Consider the following 19,763-nt stretch of genomic DNA (forward strand, 5'->3'; position numbering starts at 1 on the left):
TGAACTGTAATTCAGTAGCCCTGATCTTTGGTAATGATTGTATAACGATATAGCCGAAAAAAAAAAAAAAAAAAGTCAGTTGCCTGTGTTTTTATGGATCTACTTTTGGGTGTTTTGTTCTGTTCCACTGATCGATCTATCTATCTATCTATCTATCTATCTATCTATCTATCGCCATGTCTGGATATACATGGAGATTTATATCATTGCTGTGAGATGTTTCATAGTCTCTGTCTCCTGGGGCAGTGGTTGGGATCCTGACCACTGCCTCTGGGCACTTCCTGAGCTGTGTGGGACCGAGTGAGGGCAAGTGAAGGAGACTGGCTGGTCCAGGATGGAATTTTCCTACCTGATATTTTTCTTTCCCTTTGATTCAGCATTTGTGGGATCCTTTTCCAGTCTTTACCGCAACCCCAGAATTGTGATTTTTGTCCTTTTCTTCACTGAATCTCTTTTGAAATGTTTTCAGTAGATGTGTTGTTTCACCATGTTGATGACATCTCTCTCAAATTCAGTCTTTTAAAATTCATTGATACTTGTTTTGTGACCCAACCTGTGGTCCATCCTGGAGAATGATCCAAGTGCACTTGCGAAGAATGTTTATCCTGCTGTTTTGGGGTGTGATATTCTGTATATGTTTGTTAGGTCTATTTTGTTTATTATATTATTCAAGATTTCTGTTTCTTTGTTGATCCTCTGTCTAGATGTTCTGTCTATTGATGAGAGTGGCATATTGAAGTCTCCAACTCTCACTGTAGAGACATCTATTTCTCCCTTCAGATTTCCCAGTGTTTGCCTCCTGTATTTTGGGGCACCATGGTTAGGTGCATAGATATTTATAATTGTTTTTTCTTCTTGGTGGATTGCCCTTTCTATTAATATATGGTGTCTTTTTTTTTTTTTTTTGTCTCTTATAACATTTTTGCATTTAGAGTCCATTTTGTCCGATATTAGTGTAGCTACCTCAGCTCTTTTTTGTTACTATTTGCATGGAATATCTTTTTCTGACCTTTTGTTTTCAATCTGTTTGGGTCTTTGAATCTAAGCTGAGTCTCTTGTAAACAGTGTATAGTTGGATCATGCTTTTTCATTTATTCTTCCAATCTGTGTCTTTTGATTGGGGAGTATGGATAATCTTCATTTCTTCACTCTACTTGAAGCCACTCTCTCCTGTCTTTTCTTTTCAGTCTTCAGGATTCCCTTTAGTACTTCTTGTAGGGCAGGTCTCTTGTTGATGAACTCTCTCAGTTTCTGTTTATCTATGAATATTTTAAACTCTCCCTCATTTTTTTTTAATCTTCATTTTATTGAGATATATTCACATACCACGCAGTCATACAAAACAAATCGTACATTCGATTGTTCACAGTACCATTACATAGTTGTACATTCATCACCTAAATCAATCCCTGACACCTTCATTAGCACAAACACAAAAATAACAAGAATAATAATTAAAGTGAAAAAGAGCAATTGAAGTAAAAAAGAACACTGGGTACCTTTGTCTGTTTGTTTGTTTGTTTCCTTCCCCTATTTTTCTACTCATCCATCCATAAACTAGACAAAGTGGAGTGTGGTCCTTATGGCTTTCCCAATCCCATTGTCACCCCTCATAAGCTACATTTTTATACAATTGTCTTCGAGATTCATGGGTTCTGGGTTGTAGTTTGATAGTTTCAGGTATCCACCACCAGCTACCCCAATTCTTTAGAACCTAAAAAGGGTTGTCTAAAGTGTGCGTAAGAGTGCCCACCAGAATGACCTCTCGGCTCCTTTTGGAATCTCTCTGCCACTGAAGCTTATTTCATTTCCTTTCACATCCCCCTTTTGGTCAAGAAGATGTTCTCCGTCCCACGATGCCGGGTCTACATTCCTCCCCAGGAGTCATATTCCACGTTGCCAGGGAGATTCACTCCCCTGGGTGTCTGATCCCACGTAGGGGGGAGGGCAGTGATTTCACCTTTCAAGTTGGCTTAGCTAGAGAGAGTCTCCCTCATTTTTGAAGTACAGTTTTTCTGAATAAAGAATTTTTGGCTGGCAGTTTTTCCCTTTTAGTTCCTTAATATATCATACCACTGCCTTCTTGTTTCCATGGTTTCTGATGAGAAATTGGGACTTAGTCTTACTGCAAATCCCTTGTATGTGATGTCTCACTTTTCTCTTGCTCCTTTCAGAATTCTGTCTTTATCTTTGGCATTTGACATTCTGATTAGTATGTGTCTCAGCGTAGGTCTATTAGGATTTATTCTGTATGGAGTATGTTGTGCTTCATGTACAAGTTTATTTGTGTCTTTTATAAGAGTTGGGAAATTTGGGGCCATTATTTCCGCAGATATTCTTTCTGCCCCTTTTCCCTTCTCTTCTCCTTCTGGGACACCCATGATGTGTATGTTTGTGCACTTCATGCTGCCATTCAAATCCCTGAGATACTGCTCAATTTTTCCATTCTTTTCTCTCTGTCTTATATCTGTAAGATTTTGATGGTCCCGTCTTCTAATTTGCTGATTCTTTCTTCTAAGCAGAAGAAAATGCTGTTGTATGTCTTGAGTGTATTTTTAATCTCTTCTGTTGTGTCTGTCATCCCTATAAATTCTGATGTTTCTTTTTATACATTCATATTCTTCTTTGTAAAACTCACACATTGTCTTCTTGATATCCTTTATCTCTTTAGCCATATTTTCTTTCATCTCCTTGAATTGATTTAGAAGGTTTGTTTGAACATCTTTGATTAGTTCAAATTCTGTGTCTCCTCCAAAGTTTTAATTTGTTTCCTTGATGGGGCCATACTCCCCTTTTCTTAGCATGGCATGTAATTTTTTTGATTATGTCTAGTCATTTGCTTATCTCTATGAGTTTACTCTGAAGGTCAATTTCTCTCAATTGCCTAGGGTTTTATTGTTGATTGGCTTTGTCTTAAGGCTCTACTTTGATGCTTAGTCTGCTCTACTGTGTATCTTTAGAATAGCCTGTGTTTAACTGCTCAGATTTTTTTCAGCTCCTCTTCATCTGATTCTTGCCCTAAATATGCGGTACAATTTTAAAGATTGCACTTTTTGTGCAATTGTTTCACTTCCATGAGAAACCTTACTTTCCTCTGTCCCTTCTCCAGGAATCTTGGTCTGTTCTGTTGGTTTTTTGCCTCTGTAGTTTTTTACTCTCTTTTCGTTGTCTCTAGCTGCTTTTGCCTAGAGGACAGATTCTGGGAGCAGGGTCACCCTTGAAAGGACTTTCCCAAGTCAGTACTTCCCAGCCAAAACACCCTCAGGGACCCAAGAAGGGGGTACAGACTGGCTACAAAGTTGTTCTAGTTTGCTAATGCTGCAGAATGCAAAACACCAGAGATGGATTGGCTTTTATAAAAAGGGGGTTTATTTGGTTACACAGTTACAGTCTTAAGGCCATAAAGTGTCCAAGGTAACACATCAGTAATCGGGTACCTTCACTGGAGGGTGGCCAATGGTGTCCGTAAAATGTCTGTTAGCTGGGAAGGCACGTGGCTGGCGTCTGCTCCAAAGTTCTGGTTTCAAAATGGCTTTCTCCCAGGACTTTCCTCTAGCAAGCTTGCTCCTCTTCAAAACGTCACTCACAGCTGCACTGAGTTCCTTCTCTTTGAGTCAGCTCATTTATATGACTCCACTGATCAAGGCCCACCCTGAATGGGTGGGGCCATGTCTCCATGGGAATATCTCATCAGAGTCATCACCCACAGCTGGGTGGGGCACATTCCAAGCAAATCTAATCAGCACCAAAACATCTGCCCCACAAGACTACATCAAAGATAATGGCATTTGGGGGACACAATACATTCAAACTGGCACAAAAGTGCCCTGGGAAGTGGGTAAGGAAGGGCACCAAAAGCCTCTTTGATGGCTCCTCAAGGCTGTGCTTTCCTGGCCTGCCAACAGATGCAGTCTGTCAGCTAACCATCCTCCGTAGCCCTGAGGAAGCACTGCGTCTTTAAATCTCCACTGCCTCCACCCCTGTCTAAGGTAGGGTTAAAACCAATGGCTGCTGCTACTTTTGTCTGGGTTTGGTTGAAACATTAGCTCAGAGCCTGGACACAGTGATCTGAATCTGCTAATGAAAAGCCATGATAAGTGCTCAGCTGTGCCCACCGTTATTCTTGGGGAAGAGGATTTTTATGTCCTTTCCTGTTCCCTGCAAGCTAGGGAGGGACTGGACTCCACGGTGGTCCACCATAAGAGTGAAGGATGGGTGCTGGCAGCTGCTGTGCAGACAGAGCAACTCACTGTTCTTTCCTGTAGTTTATCGGCCTCTCCTCCCGCTCGTCTTAATGCCGTACAGTGTTCTTCTGGCCTCTGGAGCCCCTGCCCAGTTGTTACAGACAGACCCTGCCTGTTCAATGGCTGCCGGTGGAGGCTGAGACCTGGAGCTCCCTACTCCACCCTCTACCCCAGAAGTGCACTTAATTGTTTTTGATTTATAAGAATAGCAGTTTTAAGTGGCTCTACATAATAACTTATCAAACTGTATTACATCAAGTATATGTTATTTTATCTAAAAGTTTATTGTTAGAGATGATTTAAAATGCCTTATTAAAATCTCTGATCTGCTAACGTTGGGGCCTATATCAAAAAAGGGAATAAATCAATTTATGAATCCATGTGAATTCTTATGGAAGTCTCCCCTTTCTGCTTAAAAATATATTTATTTTGAAATATGCCATACAAAAGAACATAGAGGACATAGCTATTTGGTTAAAAACTGATAATAAAATGGGCATCTGTGATACCACTACTTAAGTTAGAAGTTCAAGATTATCAATATCTTAGAAACACCATGCTAGTCTCCTTCCCTTGTCCTAAAGGAATTCACTGTCTTGAATTGGATATTTGTTGCTTCTTTCCTTTTCCTTATAGTTTTTTCCCAAATAGTGTAATGTTTACAAACAGTGGCCGGTTTTTTATTGTCTCTATAAATGGAACCATTGTGCAAGTGTTCTGATTTCCTTCTTTTGCTCAACATTGTTTTTCAGCCATATTAATGCATTTATTCATTTTCACTACTGTATAGCAGCATTCCGTTTTATGAACGTACAACTATTCGTTGATCCATTCTGTTGATGGTTGGATGGGTTGTTTCCAGTTTTGCTGTTATGGAGAATGAACTGTAGACATGTGCTGGAGTTTCTCTAGAGTGGTATTTTTCTAAATTGCAGGATATGACCCATTAGGGTCATAAAGTCAGTTTGGTAGTTTGCAAACAGCATATTAAAATATGGAACCGAAAATATACATTTCCTGTATTAATGTATGTGTTGTAGTTTTACATATTTATTTACATATATATACAGTTTTACATAGATATTTGCAGTGTATTTAGTAAGGGTAGGTATTGTTTTGTGAAAGTTTTGTGCATGTGTATGTATCTGTATATCGGGAAGGATTATAATATACATTTCTTATTGTGGGTAGCAGTCAAAAAGTTTTAAAGTTGTTACTTGAGGTTATATATCTAGGAGTAGCTGGATTTTGGGGTGGGGACATATTCGTCTTTCCTGGGTAATGTCAGCCTTTCCCAGAGTGAATGTGCCTCTTTGTACTCCCAGCTGTGAATAAAAATTTCTGTTACTCCAGATTCTTACTAACATTTGCTATTGTATGATTTAAAATTTTTTGCTAATCTGGCAGATGTGAAATTTTATTTTATTGTGGTTTTACTTTGCATTTCTATTCTTGCTAATGAGGTTGAACTTTCATGTATTTATAGACCGTTTCTGTTTCCTCTGTAAAAATGCCTATTTAATGTCTCCTGCTCATTTTTGTATTCAGTTTTTTTTATCTTTCTTATTGATTTGTAGGATTTTTAATGAAGTCTGAATATATGTTATGTGGCAGTAATAATCAGGAAACTAGAAACCATTCTTGCTATTTTACAGAGAAGGAATTTAATATAAGGAATTGGTTACATGGTCACCGGAAGGGCTGGAGAAGCAAAAAATAGATAAGTTATCTAAAGATTAGTTTATGCAAGAAGCACTATTAGTCTGAGGGCTAGAAGAGTGAAACAGAAAATGCTGTTACGCAGAGCCCGTGATTGTTGTGCCAGGAAGCCTTCCACTGTCGAAAGTCAACGTCCTCAACTGGTACCAGAAGGCTTCCTTCATTGTAGCTACATTCCCTGTTGGAAGTGATATCAGAAATCCAAAAAAAAAAAAAGGTCTTTTTCTTCCTCCTATTTCTAGTTTTCTGCCAGTACTTTCTCTTGGGAGAACTTCATAAATAATCTGGCAAGGAAGTCTGGGAAGTGTAGTTTGCATGCTTTTCATTCTGGGAATAGAGAGGACAGTATAGAAGGGTTTATGTGCAGCTGAAAGGCAACAGATACTATATGACATGATATTCAAAATATCTTCTCCCAGGTTGTGGCTTGTCCTTTTACTTTATTATGGTGTCTTTTGATGAACAGAAGTTCTTAATTTTAATTAAGCAAATTTATCAATTTAGTTTATTAATGTTTATGTCAATTAAAAATATCTTTTTTTGAGAAATCCTTCCCTACTTGAGAAGGGGGTAAAACATATTCTCCTACATTTTCTTCTGAAATTTTAATAGTTTTTCTTTTTACATTTAAGACTTTAAACCTTTTAGAATTGAATTTACGTATAGTTTGATCTAGTGATTCTGTTACGGTGTTTTCCCTGAGTAACCATTTGCTCCCTCACCATTTATGAGTCTTTTCCCCACTTATCTGCATTTTCTTTTCTTCACAAATCAAATTTCTATATATCTGGGTCTGTTTCTTGATTCTCTATTCCATTCTAGTTGTCTGTTTCCTTATCTGTGTTTTAAACTCTGTCTAAGCGCTTGACGTGGGAGCAGAGTTCCCACACTCCTCATCCCCACCAAGCTGGAGAGGAAGTTAAAATGCCACACAGTGCTCTTACTGAGACTCAGCTGTTTTTGTTTTTGTTTTTTCTTGATTAAGCATTTGCCTGGTTGCTGTGAACCCTTGATTGGTTTCCTGAGTTCTTATAAAGTTGGTCTGACTGTCCTTGCCAGTTTAATGGCTGCTGTTGTGGAGGGATGGGCCTTGGAGTTCTTTATTCTGCCATTTTTGCTCATGTCACTCTTGCAGTTGACTCTTGAATATTAATTTTGTATCCCACAACCTTGCTAAACTCTCTTATTAATGCTATTGATTCATCAGTAGGTTTTTAAAATTATCTACACAGTTATATAATCTCCAAGAATAATAGTTTCGTTTCTTTATAATCCTTACATGTCTTCATTTCTCCTGTCTAATTATATTAATTGGACTCGCTAGTACAATATTGAATGGGAATGGTGATTATAGGCATCTTTGTCTTGTTCTTGATTTAAAGATAATGCTTCTAATACTTCCCCATTTGGAATGATGTTTTGATAGAATTGTAGTGTCTAGTATTATATTAAGAAATTTCCCATCTATTCCTAGATTACTAAGAGTGTGTGTGTTTTTTTTCTTTTCTTTTCTTTTCTTTTAATGATTGGGGCCTCTGTCCCCATGTACCAGAACAGACTGGGCGAGCCAGAAAAATCATTGTTTCTATAGAATCGATTTCATGGATCTGATAAAACAGCAAAAGATGAAAAACTGAAAATAATTTCTTACTACACGTAATTGATTCTTGCTTGGCTTCACCATGAGCCTGGTCTGATGGCAGCCAGTGGAGAACTAAAGGTCTTTATAGACCAGAATTCCAGTCTTGGAAAAGTTGTAGTATCATTAGTAGCTGTTCATCCTTCTACAGTAAATACTTTTGGAAAGCAACTCTTGCCAAGAACCTTTGAATGGTCCAATGTCAACATCGCACAGCAAGTGGTAATTGGTACACCTTGGAGACCTGCAACTCCGAGTATTATCCTGGTAGGATAATACACATGCCCCTAACCCACTTTGGATCACCGTACCAGGCTTCAGACTCCTCACCTGGGTCTGCTGGGAGGTGTAACAGAAAAGGAGAGAGGGATGGCTACGGCCCAAGGCGTTTTTTCAATGAAGGTTTGTAAGAAGTTTCAGAGGAAAGGAACCACATCATGTAAGGAGTGACAGATGAATTGGTTGTGGAGTTCAGTGCTGCTGATAGCATATTTTACCAAATGAATCAGCTTATGACCAGAAGAATATAAGACGATGAGTCTGTGATGCCGTAAATGTCTTAATGACTGTGAACATTATCTCTAAGGTGAAGAAAGAAATCAAATGGGTTGGTCTGCCTCCTGATGCGTCTCAGGAATGTCAGAATTTAGAGGTAGAGAGACAGAGAAGACTTGAAAGAATAAAACAGAAATAGTCGTAACTTACAGAGCTTATTCTACAGCAAATGACCTTCTAGAATTTGGTGCAGAGAAATTGTCAAGCTGCCTCCCTCCACCTCCGTCATCCACCTGCCGTTCATCATTGTGAACGCCAGGAAGAAGTCAGTGCTTGACTGCAGTATTTCTAACGACAAATTTGAGGATCTGTTTACTTTTGATTACACATTTGAAATTCATGATGACATAGAAGTATTAAAGCGAATGGGAATGGCTAGCGGAGTAGAATCGGGAAGCTGTTCAGCTGAAGACCTGAACGTGGCAAGAAGTTTGGTACCTAAAGCTCCTGAACCTTATGTGGCAGAAATGGCTCAGGGATCCGTCAGCTGTGCATTTGTCTCATCATCAGGTTCAACTTCAAATGGCACAAGGCTTTCTACCCATGACTTGACCAGTGGTGCAGATGGGTCTCCGTACAGTGGCTCCAGGTGGAGACACATGTGTCTTAAACATCGGGAAGAGGATGATGATGATGACGACTTTAATGAAAATAACAATGAAGACTGATTTTCTTGGCTTGTAGACTCCCCCATCCCCCTTCAGATTCAGCTTCAGGAAAAAACTGTTTAGGGAAGAGAAACTTTTTTATTAATGTGGGTTTTTCTGTCTCTTTTTGGCCTACTCCCAAAAAGATATTAGTCAGCTGTTGAATTTAGATACGCACCTCCAATAAGCAAGCTAAGTTGGTTTTTCTTAGGATTTTTAAAATGTGGTGTGGATGTGTTTTGACACTAGTATTCTGATACAGTCTTTATTTACTTCTTAGGATTTTGTGTTTTCACTTTTTCACTTTCCTTTTTTTTTTTGAAGTCAGAGTACATTTTTGCCCCTTAATTTCTTGCTGAAGAGATTATACTTCATCCACATCACTGAAAATAAAAAATGCTATCCTTTTGTGGAAAATGGTACACTGAATGGGCATTTATTTGCAGTGTTTTTTTGAAAAGTGCCGCTAATTGATGGATAGTAAGTTTACATAGACTTTATTTTGTTAAATCATGCAGTGTCCAAAGAACCAAGCAAAATAGCAAAGCTCTACTTCTTAAAACATTAATCACCATACATTTTATTATGCCTTTATTTTCCTTTAATTATATTGATTATTGAGATTCCACCAAGTTTAAACACCTTTTTTTTTTTTTTTTTTGCTCTATTTTGCAGCAAATTACAAAGGTTTCTTGTTGTTTGTTTTCATTTATTTCGTAAGAGTTTACTGCCATGGTGGTATAGCTATAAACCATCCTGAAGGCATGTAATGGCTTATTATTTATTGTAAAAGTTGCCTGATTGCTCACAGGCAACGTTTGGAAACTTTATTATATTCTTGTTTACATACTTATAAGAAGTCTATCAGTTAAAGACATATACTGAAACAAATGTATTTGTTGCACAACCATCTTCCTGTAATCTATAATAAAGTTGAATTTAAATATAGAGAATGTTTTAACAGTTTTTTAAACTCAGAATGTGTCAATCATTTTTAATAGTTCTTTTTTTATAAAAAGAAAAAAGAATTTCCAGACAGGCAGTAGTCTCTTTTAAAAGTTATTAACAAAACATTTAAACTGCACAGTTGCTGTTAGCTGCCTGTTCTAAAACAATAGTCTCTTTATTGAAACACAAACTTTTCTGTAAAATTTTATGGAATATAAAGAGCCTTTAATGGTTTGACTTGTTTAACCTGGCACTGTTAGTTTTTACTAATAAAATACACATGATATTGTAAACAAACGAAAAATGATTGGATGTTGAGTTTTTTAAAATCATAATTAGAAAATGAAGAAACCACATTTCTCTGCATCTAGCAAAATGCTTTTTAATGTGTTTTCTCCTTTAACCTATTAATGTGAATTATATTAATTGATATTCTAATATGAAATCAGTCTTGCAAACTCCTGAGATAAACCCAGCTATGTCATAATGTATTATCTCTTTTATACATTACGGGAGGCGTTTTGCTAATATTTTGTTTGGGATGTTTGCATTTATTTTCAGACTAAGCCTGGCTTGAAGGTTTCCATTTTTGTTTGCTTCCTTACTCTTATCAAGCCATGTCAGCCTCGTGAAAAGAGCTAGGGATTTTCTCTTTATTCTCTTCTCTGGGAAAGTTTGCATCAGATTGCAATTATCAGTTCCTTCAAAATTTGGTAGGACTTTTCTGGAAAAAAAAAAAAAAAAAAAAAAAAAAAAAGCACCTGAACCTGGAGCTTTTTTGGTGGAAACATTTTAAACTTTTATTATTTTACCATTATGACACAATTAGGCTTTCTATTTCTTTTTCAGTCAGTTTTGATAAGGTTTATTTTCTAGTTGTTTATATCATTTAAATTTTCAAATTTATTGGTATAAAGTTATTCATAGAATTCTCCTTTTATCTTTTAAAATCCCTTCTGGATTTGCAATTGGATCTCCTTTTTCACACTTCATACTAATTTGTTATTTTTTTCTTGATATCAGTCTCACCAGAGGTTTGTCTATTTTACTAATCTTTTCAAATGACTAGTTTCTGCTTTTGTTGATATGGCCTATAGTATGTTTATTTTCTGTTTCCTAAGTTTTTTCTCCAATTAATTCCTGCCTTCTACTTTGTTGAGGTTTATCTGCCCATCTTTTTCTAACTTTTTCAATTATGTGGTTAACCTTTAATTTTGTGCCTTTCCTTTTTTAAATGTAAACATATATGGCAAATATTTCTTTAATTACCACTTTATATGTAATTTTTTAGTCATTCAGCTTTAAATGTTTTCATTATAATTTCTTCCTCTACTTAAGAATTTTTAGCTGTTTTATCAGTTTACAAAAATGTTGATTTTTTTCTAATTACTTTTCAATCACTAATTTAAAAATTAATTGCATTATGGTCTGAGAATGTGATCAGTACTTGAGCAATTCTTTGAACTTTGGGGAGCCTAGCCTGATGACCTGGTAAGTTTCTGTCAACATTCCATGCGGGCTTGAAAGGAATGTGGTTTCTGCATTTGTCAGGTACAGTGGTCCATATTTGTTCCTTATGGCAAGCCCTGTTACCTATGCTGTTTATAATATCTATGTGCTGAGTTTTTTTTTTTTTGGTCTGCTTGTTCTATTGTTTACTTAGGTGTGTAAAGAAGGTGAATTAGCCAATTTATATATAGCCACTTAATTTTTTTTGTTTGTTTCTCCACTTCTAACCATTTGCAATTGTATTAAATAAATCATATTTTTAAGAATTTTCCAGCTCTTCTAACTCAACTGTTTCTTTTGAACAAAGCCATTGCCACATTCTAATCTTGAATTGCATCCTGGAGTTTTAGTAAAATGTGTAAGATTGTTTTGTTTGCTGTTAATATTCAGTAATAATAAGAGCTGCCATTTATGAAATACCCACCATTGTGCCATGCATTGTGCTAGGTGCTTTATTTGCAATACAAATCCTCTTATCTAACATAATTGGGACAGGTGGTTGGTTAGTTCCTTTAAAACGTTGATTAAAGTAAGGAATCATTAAGAAATTATACATACTTTAAACATTTTATTTGAACTTAAAATACATGCTTATATGTAATTTCATTTACAGCCTTTATGTATAATCCTATTTAGTGGAGAGTATAATTTTTCTTACATAAACCATACCTGTAGTAAGTACATCATCAGGAATTTCTAGTTTCTATTGATGTACATGGAGGGAGAACCTAAAGAAATCTTTGAAGGAATATGAGTACAGAATCCTAGGTTTTTATGATGTTTTAACCAGTCTTTTATAGTTATCCTGCCTACACCTAACTCAATGGCAGTTGTTTAGCACCTCATTTTTATTTAGTCACTTCCTTCAACTTAATGTTGCATGGAATCTTCCTGTACCTTAATTCCATTGGTGACATAATGTTTAACAAACTACCTAATTACAGTGACATGAGTGGTATAAAGAGACTTGGGAATAAACTAGTCTGACTCTATATGCAGTTCCAAGCAATGGGAAAAAGGGTGCAGGTGTACTGGAGAGCAGCCAGTACTGCTGGCTGGACCATTTCCTGTGCCGTTGGCATTGGTCATCATGTTGTACAGAGGCAATGGAGACAGTCAGTCTGCACATAAATTAAGTTGGAGGTCATTTAAGAGCTTCTGTATTAATAAACCTTATAATCACCCTGCAAGGAGGTAATACTACCCCCATTTTAGAGGGGACGCCTGATTTTCTAGCTCATTCCCGAGCCAGGACCAGGACCAGGACCAGGACCCAGGCCTGGGTAATTCCAAACCAGCCTCCACAGAGCTGTGAGATGTCTCTTTTATCATCTGCTTGTGGTTTTAGCCTCAGATTTACTTTGTTATTGCCCATCCTTCATGAATTACTATATAGGGCCTCTGCAATGGGAAATATTGTTTCTAGCCCCTTTCATTATTTTTTCATGAAGATCACCAGGCGCTTACTATGCTATTGTTATTTTTTCTCCATTCATACCTGAAATTTTCCATAGTAACCAATTTTGGCTTTATCTGAATGTTCTCTCACCTTTTTCTCCAGATCACAGTTCTCTTGGCCAGGTTAGCTTGTCTCTGGGGCAACTCTTCTAATTCTTGAGAAGTACACTCCTTCCCTAGACAGGAGCTTGGATTTTAAGCCATCATCTAGAGAGCAAAATCTTATTCGTCACAGATGTATTCCCACGTGTTTGTTTCTCATTTCATTTTTCTTTTCTAAAACTAAAGCCTATGCCTTGAACCCGCTTGGTAGCCTCTCCATGTCTAACTTTTTCTTAGTGATGCCTCTTTTCTTCTAGTGGTGCCATCCCTACATGAATCAGCACAAGTGAGATCAGGTTTGATGAGCCTTGACCCAGGTTTGATGAGCTTTTCCCACTTTCTGTGTAGATGTCCCTGAAGAAAATACATTAACTGGTTAGCCATAACAGATGCACACACACTTCAAGAGAAGTTGTCACCACATCACGTCTCTTATCTCTCAGGAGCTCTTTGTGTTTCCTCTCTGGAAGGCCTGCTTCACTGTCTCGGGAACAGGCAGGGACTTCTATAAGCCTCAGTGGTGCTGACTGCTGCACATCTCTGGCACCCGCCCCGTTGTGCCAGTTTTCTGGTTACCATACCTCTTCACATTGTGTTGTATTTTCAATTGGAATTCCAGCCCTTGCAGACTTCTTGGACTGATTCTTTTAGCAAACTGCCTTCATAGATTACTGATCTCCAGTTGCTGATGGTATATTAAGTCACCTCATTCTTTCTTGATCCAGAGTTAATTCCTTTTCTCCCAGATGTAGAGGGTTGGCATCATTAGCAGCTGTCTACTATCCTTTCTCTAAGTAGCCATCAGATTGGAATCCAGATAGGAAACAAGAGAACCCTTGAATATTAGAGAAACCCTCAGCTTTTCCACTTTTCAGCCTCTGTTGTAAGGACACATTAGCCTATGCTTCAGGCTCTGAGCTGAACTCGAGGCAACTGATTGAGCAGTCCCCTCTCCAAACTTCTGGACTTCTGTTTCAGTAAATGACAACTCCATCCTGCCCACTGTTCAGGCCAAAATCCTTGCACTCATTCTTGAATCTTATCTTTCTTTCAGACCCCACATACCATTTATTTTTCAAGTCCATCTGGTATTTCCTTCAAAATATACCCAGAATGTGGTCGCTTCTCACTGCCTTCACCCCATGGTGACTAAATTAGCTCCAGGAGGAGCCGCTTGTGCCCATCTGCCAGTTTTAAGTTGCAGGTCACCTTGATTGGTCCCTATTGCTCATATGGAGCCTTGAAATGAGGGCAGGAGAGAGGGATTCCTGCATACCACCTGCTCACCTTCTGTTTCCAGTTGTTTGTTCGACCCAGGGGGAGAGAGGAGAAAAGTCTCAAGACAGCATTAGGTTTGTGATAATAAAAGGCTCTTCCATGGAAAGGACTCATCATCTCCCACGAGATTCTCTGTGCACCAGTGAGAGTTTGAAGATGAGAGGAGGAAGGGAAAGGGAGAAGGCAGTCAGAGAGGGAAAGGGTTTTGTTTTTAATACTCTTTTAAAAATGAGAGGTGGTTTTTCATAATGGTTCAGAGTGTGGGCTCCAGTGCCACTTGTCCTTCTCTGCCATGTGATCCTGGGCAAGGACACTTCTCTGTTTCAGTTGCCTTTGTGAGACTGGGATAGCATTAGTATTTGTGCTTACCTCATATGGTTGTTGTGAAGACTAGGTGAGTTAGTACATGTGAAGCAGCGCTGATACATAGTTAAGGGTTCAGTAAATGTTGGTTCAGTTTTTTAAAAAAAGCCAATTTTCAAAGGATTGTAGACCTTCACCTTCCTGATGGGTATAGGGAGTTATAAAAAATTTTGTGATGAACTGTACTGTAGTATTCTTCCTAGATCAGGGCTCTTTTTCTTGTACAGTAGAGAGCTGTTCAGAGGGACATTGGCTACACGAGTCATTCCACTGAGCTCCACAGAATCACCATCCTTAGTATGTTACCATTCAGTCTCACAAGTGAAGCAAAAACGAACTCCAACCGTTCTTTTTCTCCTTGCCCTGGAAAGGATGGTTGTTCCAAGTTTGGGAGAGAAAGTGGAATTTTTCAGAACAACATCCTAGTATGCAATATGAATTTTGTAACTGTGGTTGCATCTTAGACTTCAACTGGAGCTTTCACTGAAATCAGAACTGGCACTGAAGGAGAGCTTCTTCCAAACATGGCATTCTTTATCCAATATATGCTTTTCAGGAGCCCCATCACAACTGCTTCTAGGTAATTTAGAATATCCATGAATTTATCAATCAGGGTACCAACAGTTAGGTGAAAAAGAACAAGGTGTTCATACCTTCTCTCCGTTGAAAATTGCCCAACAGCATGGAATGGAATAAACCAGACCAGAGGCCAGGGGTAGGTTTAAAGTTCATTTGTCCAATGCCCAATCGATTTAACTGTTCTCTTCTGATTGTCACTTTCTCCTGTGTTTGCCTGCTTGTTTGATTTTTTTTCTATTCCTCTATCCTGATTTTTTTTCCCTCCTGTATCTCTTGTCTGTCCTCCACTGCATTTTATTACTTCTCCATGTGTATTTGTCCCTGACTCTGATAATCCAGTGTGGAAGAGAGGATAACCAGATGTTTATATTCTAAAGCAGAAGAAAGGGATTTCCAAGATCCTCCTTTTTCCGCTTAGGATCAAAGAACTTCCTTCTTCAATTAAGGGAAGCTCTAAATTGTCCATGTGCTCGGTGAGAGTGCTATTGCTTCTTGGGGTGGGCCAGTTTTTCAGTGCCAGATGCTAATAATACACTACCAGTCATTGTGACAACAAAAAATGCCTACACACATTTCCAAACACCCCCAAGAATTAGTGTGTAGCCTCTGATTTAGCATCACTCTTTGCTAGACTATTACAAGCATATCACCCAAATCCTGAACTCTACTGCTCATCAACCATTCCTTATAATTTGATGGAAAAACTCAGTAGCCAAATTTCTTTATGCCTAGAAAAAAACCTAGCTACTGAAGCCACTAAAGTTCTGCCATTCTGAGACTAGACTAGCTTCTTTTCACTTTTCAAAATTAAAGATGTTAGGAAATATAGTACATTTATTGGTAAGTTTAAAATATTTAGAATAATTAATATAATATGACAAAACAATTTAGTAAGGAACAATATTTTTTTAAACTTTATCAAAAAATTAAAAATCAAACAAAAAACACTTCAAACAAAACAAAACAAAGGAATAAGAAAAACAAATAACCTACATTGCTTCCTACATATAAGGAAAAATCGTTTAAGGAAAACATTAGGTTTTCATAAAGTTATTGGTTTATGAAATGAATATGTGAAAATGGACTCGAACACCTTGAAGTGTACTCATTTTTAATTTACAGGATTGAAACTCTTTTTGAAAGTGTTTTAAAAAATAGTACAAAGTACCTACTACCTGAATTATATTTTATGAGTAATTCAGGTAGTACACCTATCATATAGAATATCTTATACTCATTATTTTTAAATCTGCACATTAAGATTATGTTACAGTTGGCTAACATTTCACAAATATGTAATAAATTTTCTTATTTCTTTTGTATTTTAGAGAAAGAGATTTGAAGAAAAGTGGACTCAGGCTCAGTAAAACCAAACAGAAGAGGAACAGAAAAAGAAACAAAAAGCAGACCAGTGCTAGTAAACTCATGGAGAAAAACTCACTTGGTACCTTAAGTTTTCTTACTCCGGGAGACCAGAATCCATCTCAGAGTGAAGAGGAGGATTTAGAATCAGGGTGCAACTCCACTGGTGGTCAGGGACATAACCTAAGAGATTTTGTGAATGGCTCTAAAGAAGAAAGAGAGAAAAACATAAATCCTGAAGAAAGTTTTCCAGATAGTATGTCTGTAGCTGAGTTGTACAATACACCAAGGAATCACCTCCCCAAGGAAGGTGATAACTTGTTTCTAAGTTTTTCATTGATTCCAAATGAAAGCGCTGTTAGTTGTCAAACAGTGACAGAAAACCTTTTCTGTGTAACAAGCGATGGTTGCTCTGGCACAAAGGGAGAAAAGCATGTTGAAAACAGGCATGCCGTGGCATTAGCCTGCCAGGATAGGTTTGTCGAAGCCTTCTGCTCAGTAATGCAGGGGGGACAGAGGGGAGGTAAAAGTCTCCCAGGGGAAACAGTTCTGGGCCATCAAGATGGATCCAAAACTTCAGATAAAGTCTCGAGAGAGGGTCAAGGAGCAAATACAACTAAAATCAATTATTGGGCATTTTTCTCAATCAGTTTATCAGATGAAGAATTACAGCTGGGCTCTGATGGACAACAGTATTTTGGTAGCTTGTCTGAGAGACCTTATAAGTTTCTATGTGAATCAAAGAAAGATAGATGGCATAAGCTGTCCTGTCCTGACGAGAGGGGAGGGTTGCTTCAATTGATCTCCACATCTGAAGGAGCATCAGTACCAGAGAGCAGTCCGGAAATATTGATGCAGGAGAAGCGATTGATGGAAGACAAAACTTTGTCATCTCCAACGGAGAATAGAGATTCATTAATAGAAACAGAAACACATCTCTTCAGCAGCTGCTCACCTAAACTGGAGAGCCCAGAGAATGCCTTGGTGTCAACAGGGAGTAAGAAGAGGAGGCAGAGGAGGATTGTCAATCTAGCACCAAACTTTGACTTGCCCAGACATATTAATATCAGTGCAAAAGGAAGGGAGAAAGGTGACCTTTTAACAGAAAGCCATGCACTGAAAATTATTTGGGGAGAAGAAAAAAGTATTTCAGTAATAAATAATGAAGAAGAGAATAAGCAGAAACTTGCGGCCTTCAATCATTATCCATTATGGTTTTGTCTTGATATTATCAAACACCCCCCTTTAAATATTGGTGGACAATTTTACTCCCATTGCCTGTCCTTTAACAGGCTAAGATGCTCGGTGTATTTTTACAACAACCTCATTCCTTCTCTTGTGCTACAATATTCACCTAGATTTTGGAACTTACCTTTTGCAAGCAAGAAACCGTCTTTGACTTTCAAATCTCAGACAAGAGTAGATAAAAAACTAAACGATGTAGGATTTATTTCTTCAGAAATTTTTAGTAGCCGACCTTACACTTTGTACCCCTTTGAAATTACTTCTGATCGTCACTTTTTAAATGTAGGGTTTGGTGAAAAGCTGAAGAGATGGGGAGAACCTCAGCCACTGCAGTGCTTACAAACTGAAGATAACCAAAATCTAACAAGCAATAACTCTTATTCCCTTGGGCTTCCGTTATCACAAGGGTTTGCCTGTCAACTGGTGAAGCTTTTTGGATCTCCTGGAGTTCCAATGGGTAATCTTTTTTCATTTGCTCAAAGTAAAAGTTCTGGTTTAATGTACAGGAGTAATTTTTTGAGGAGTTCCTGCCTAATAGTAGTGGTTTCATGTGTCCGTAGAAGTCAAGGTGCTTTTCAACAGTGGAAGTGCAGGACCCCCAGCAAACAGTGCTTGGTCTTCAGGGCCTAGCCTCCCCCATCCCCACCACCATCTTCTAAAATGCCTTTGAGAGCGTAGAATAACTGGAATCCCACTGCAGACAGACGCTGGGAGGAATGAAGGCTGAGCTAGGTAACGGGTGATGTAATATGTAGACCAGGGTTGCTTGGGTTTTTTTTATTTTTTTATTGAGATTGTACACTTTGGATCTTTGGATAATTGTGTAGAATTTGAACAATCTATTGCCCCCCAGTACCATCATACAGCTGTGCATCCATCACCACAATTTTTTTTTTCAATTTTTAGAACATTTTCATTACTCCAGAAAAGAAATAAAGACAAAAAAAAAAAAAAAAGGAAACTCAAATCCTCCCATACCCCTAACCAGCCCCCTCCATTGTTGACTCATAGTATTGGTATAGTACATCTGTTATCGTTCTTGAAAGAATGTTAAAATACTACTAACTGTAGTATATAGTTTGCAATAGGTATATATATTTTCCTATATGCCCTCTATTATTAGCTTCTAGTTATAGTGTCATACATTTGTTCTGGTTTATGAAAGAGATTTCTAATATTTGTACAGTTAATCACGGACATTGCCCACCACAAGGTTCACTGTTTTATGCATTCCCATCTTTTAACCTCCAACTTTCCTTCTGGTGACATACGTGACTCTGAGCTTACCCTTTCCACCACATTCATGCATCATTCAGCACTGTTAGTTATTCTCACAAAGTGCTACCATCATCTCTGTCCATTTCCAAAACATTTAAGTTCAACCTAGTTGAACGTTCGGCTCATAATAAGCAACCGCTCCCCATTCTTTAGCTTTGTTCTATATCCTGGTAACTTATATTTTGTGTCTAGGGGTTTAAATATTATAATTAGTTCATATCAGTGAGACCCTGCAATATTTGTCCTTATGTGTCTGACTTACTTCCCTCAGTATAGTACCCTCAAGGTTTCTTCATCAACCCATTTTTTTAAGACAGTTTTTTTTCAGACACCATAAATTCCGTCCTGAGTAAACAATTGATGGTTCCGTGTATAGTCATGTATTTATGTATTCACCACTATCACCACTATCTATATAAGGACATCTCCATTTATTCCACACAGCAGGAGGAAGAGTCAAAGAAAGTAGAGAGACAAAAGAAAAAGAAAAAAGAAAGAGAGAAAAAAAAAAGCCATGACAGCTAGAAAGCAACAAAAGGAAAGATAGCATTAAACTAAAGTAGAATAAAGAGTTAGACAACATTACCAATGCCAAGAGTCCCATACTGCCCCCTTTATGTCCCCCTTATATGCATTTAGCTTTGGTATATTGCCTTTGTTACATTAAAGGAAACATAATACAATGTTTCTGTTAATTATAGTCTCTAGTTTGCATTGATTGTATTTTCTCCCCAATACCTCCCTATTTTTAACACCTTGCAAGGCTGACATTCATTTGTTCTCTCTCATGAAAAAAACATATTTGTACATTTTATCACAATTGTTGAGCACTCTAGG

The 19,763-nt window shown here is 37.7% G+C and overlaps 1 protein-coding gene and 1 pseudogene across 5 annotated transcripts in view; both read left to right on the plus strand.

Moving 5' to 3' along the window:
• N4BP2L2 (NEDD4 binding protein 2 like 2) overlaps positions 1-19,763 on the plus strand; it is an 83,015-nt gene that overhangs the window by 55,807 nt on the left and 7,445 nt on the right. For all 5 annotated transcript variants that reach the window (XM_037799828.1, XM_037799829.1, XM_037799827.1 and 2 more), the window contains one exon: positions 16,370-18,105. In XM_037799828.1, the coding sequence (XP_037655756.1) occupies positions 16,370-18,105 (1,736 nt within the window). The remainder of the gene's footprint in view (positions 1-16,369; positions 18,106-19,763) is intronic.
• On the plus strand, positions 7,357-9,428 carry LOC119506729 (annotated as a pseudogene).

This window comes from Choloepus didactylus, chromosome 12, assembly GCF_015220235.1.
Source record: "Choloepus didactylus isolate mChoDid1 chromosome 12, mChoDid1.pri, whole genome shotgun sequence".
Lineage (NCBI taxonomy): Eukaryota > Metazoa > Chordata > Mammalia > Pilosa > Megalonychidae > Choloepus > Choloepus didactylus.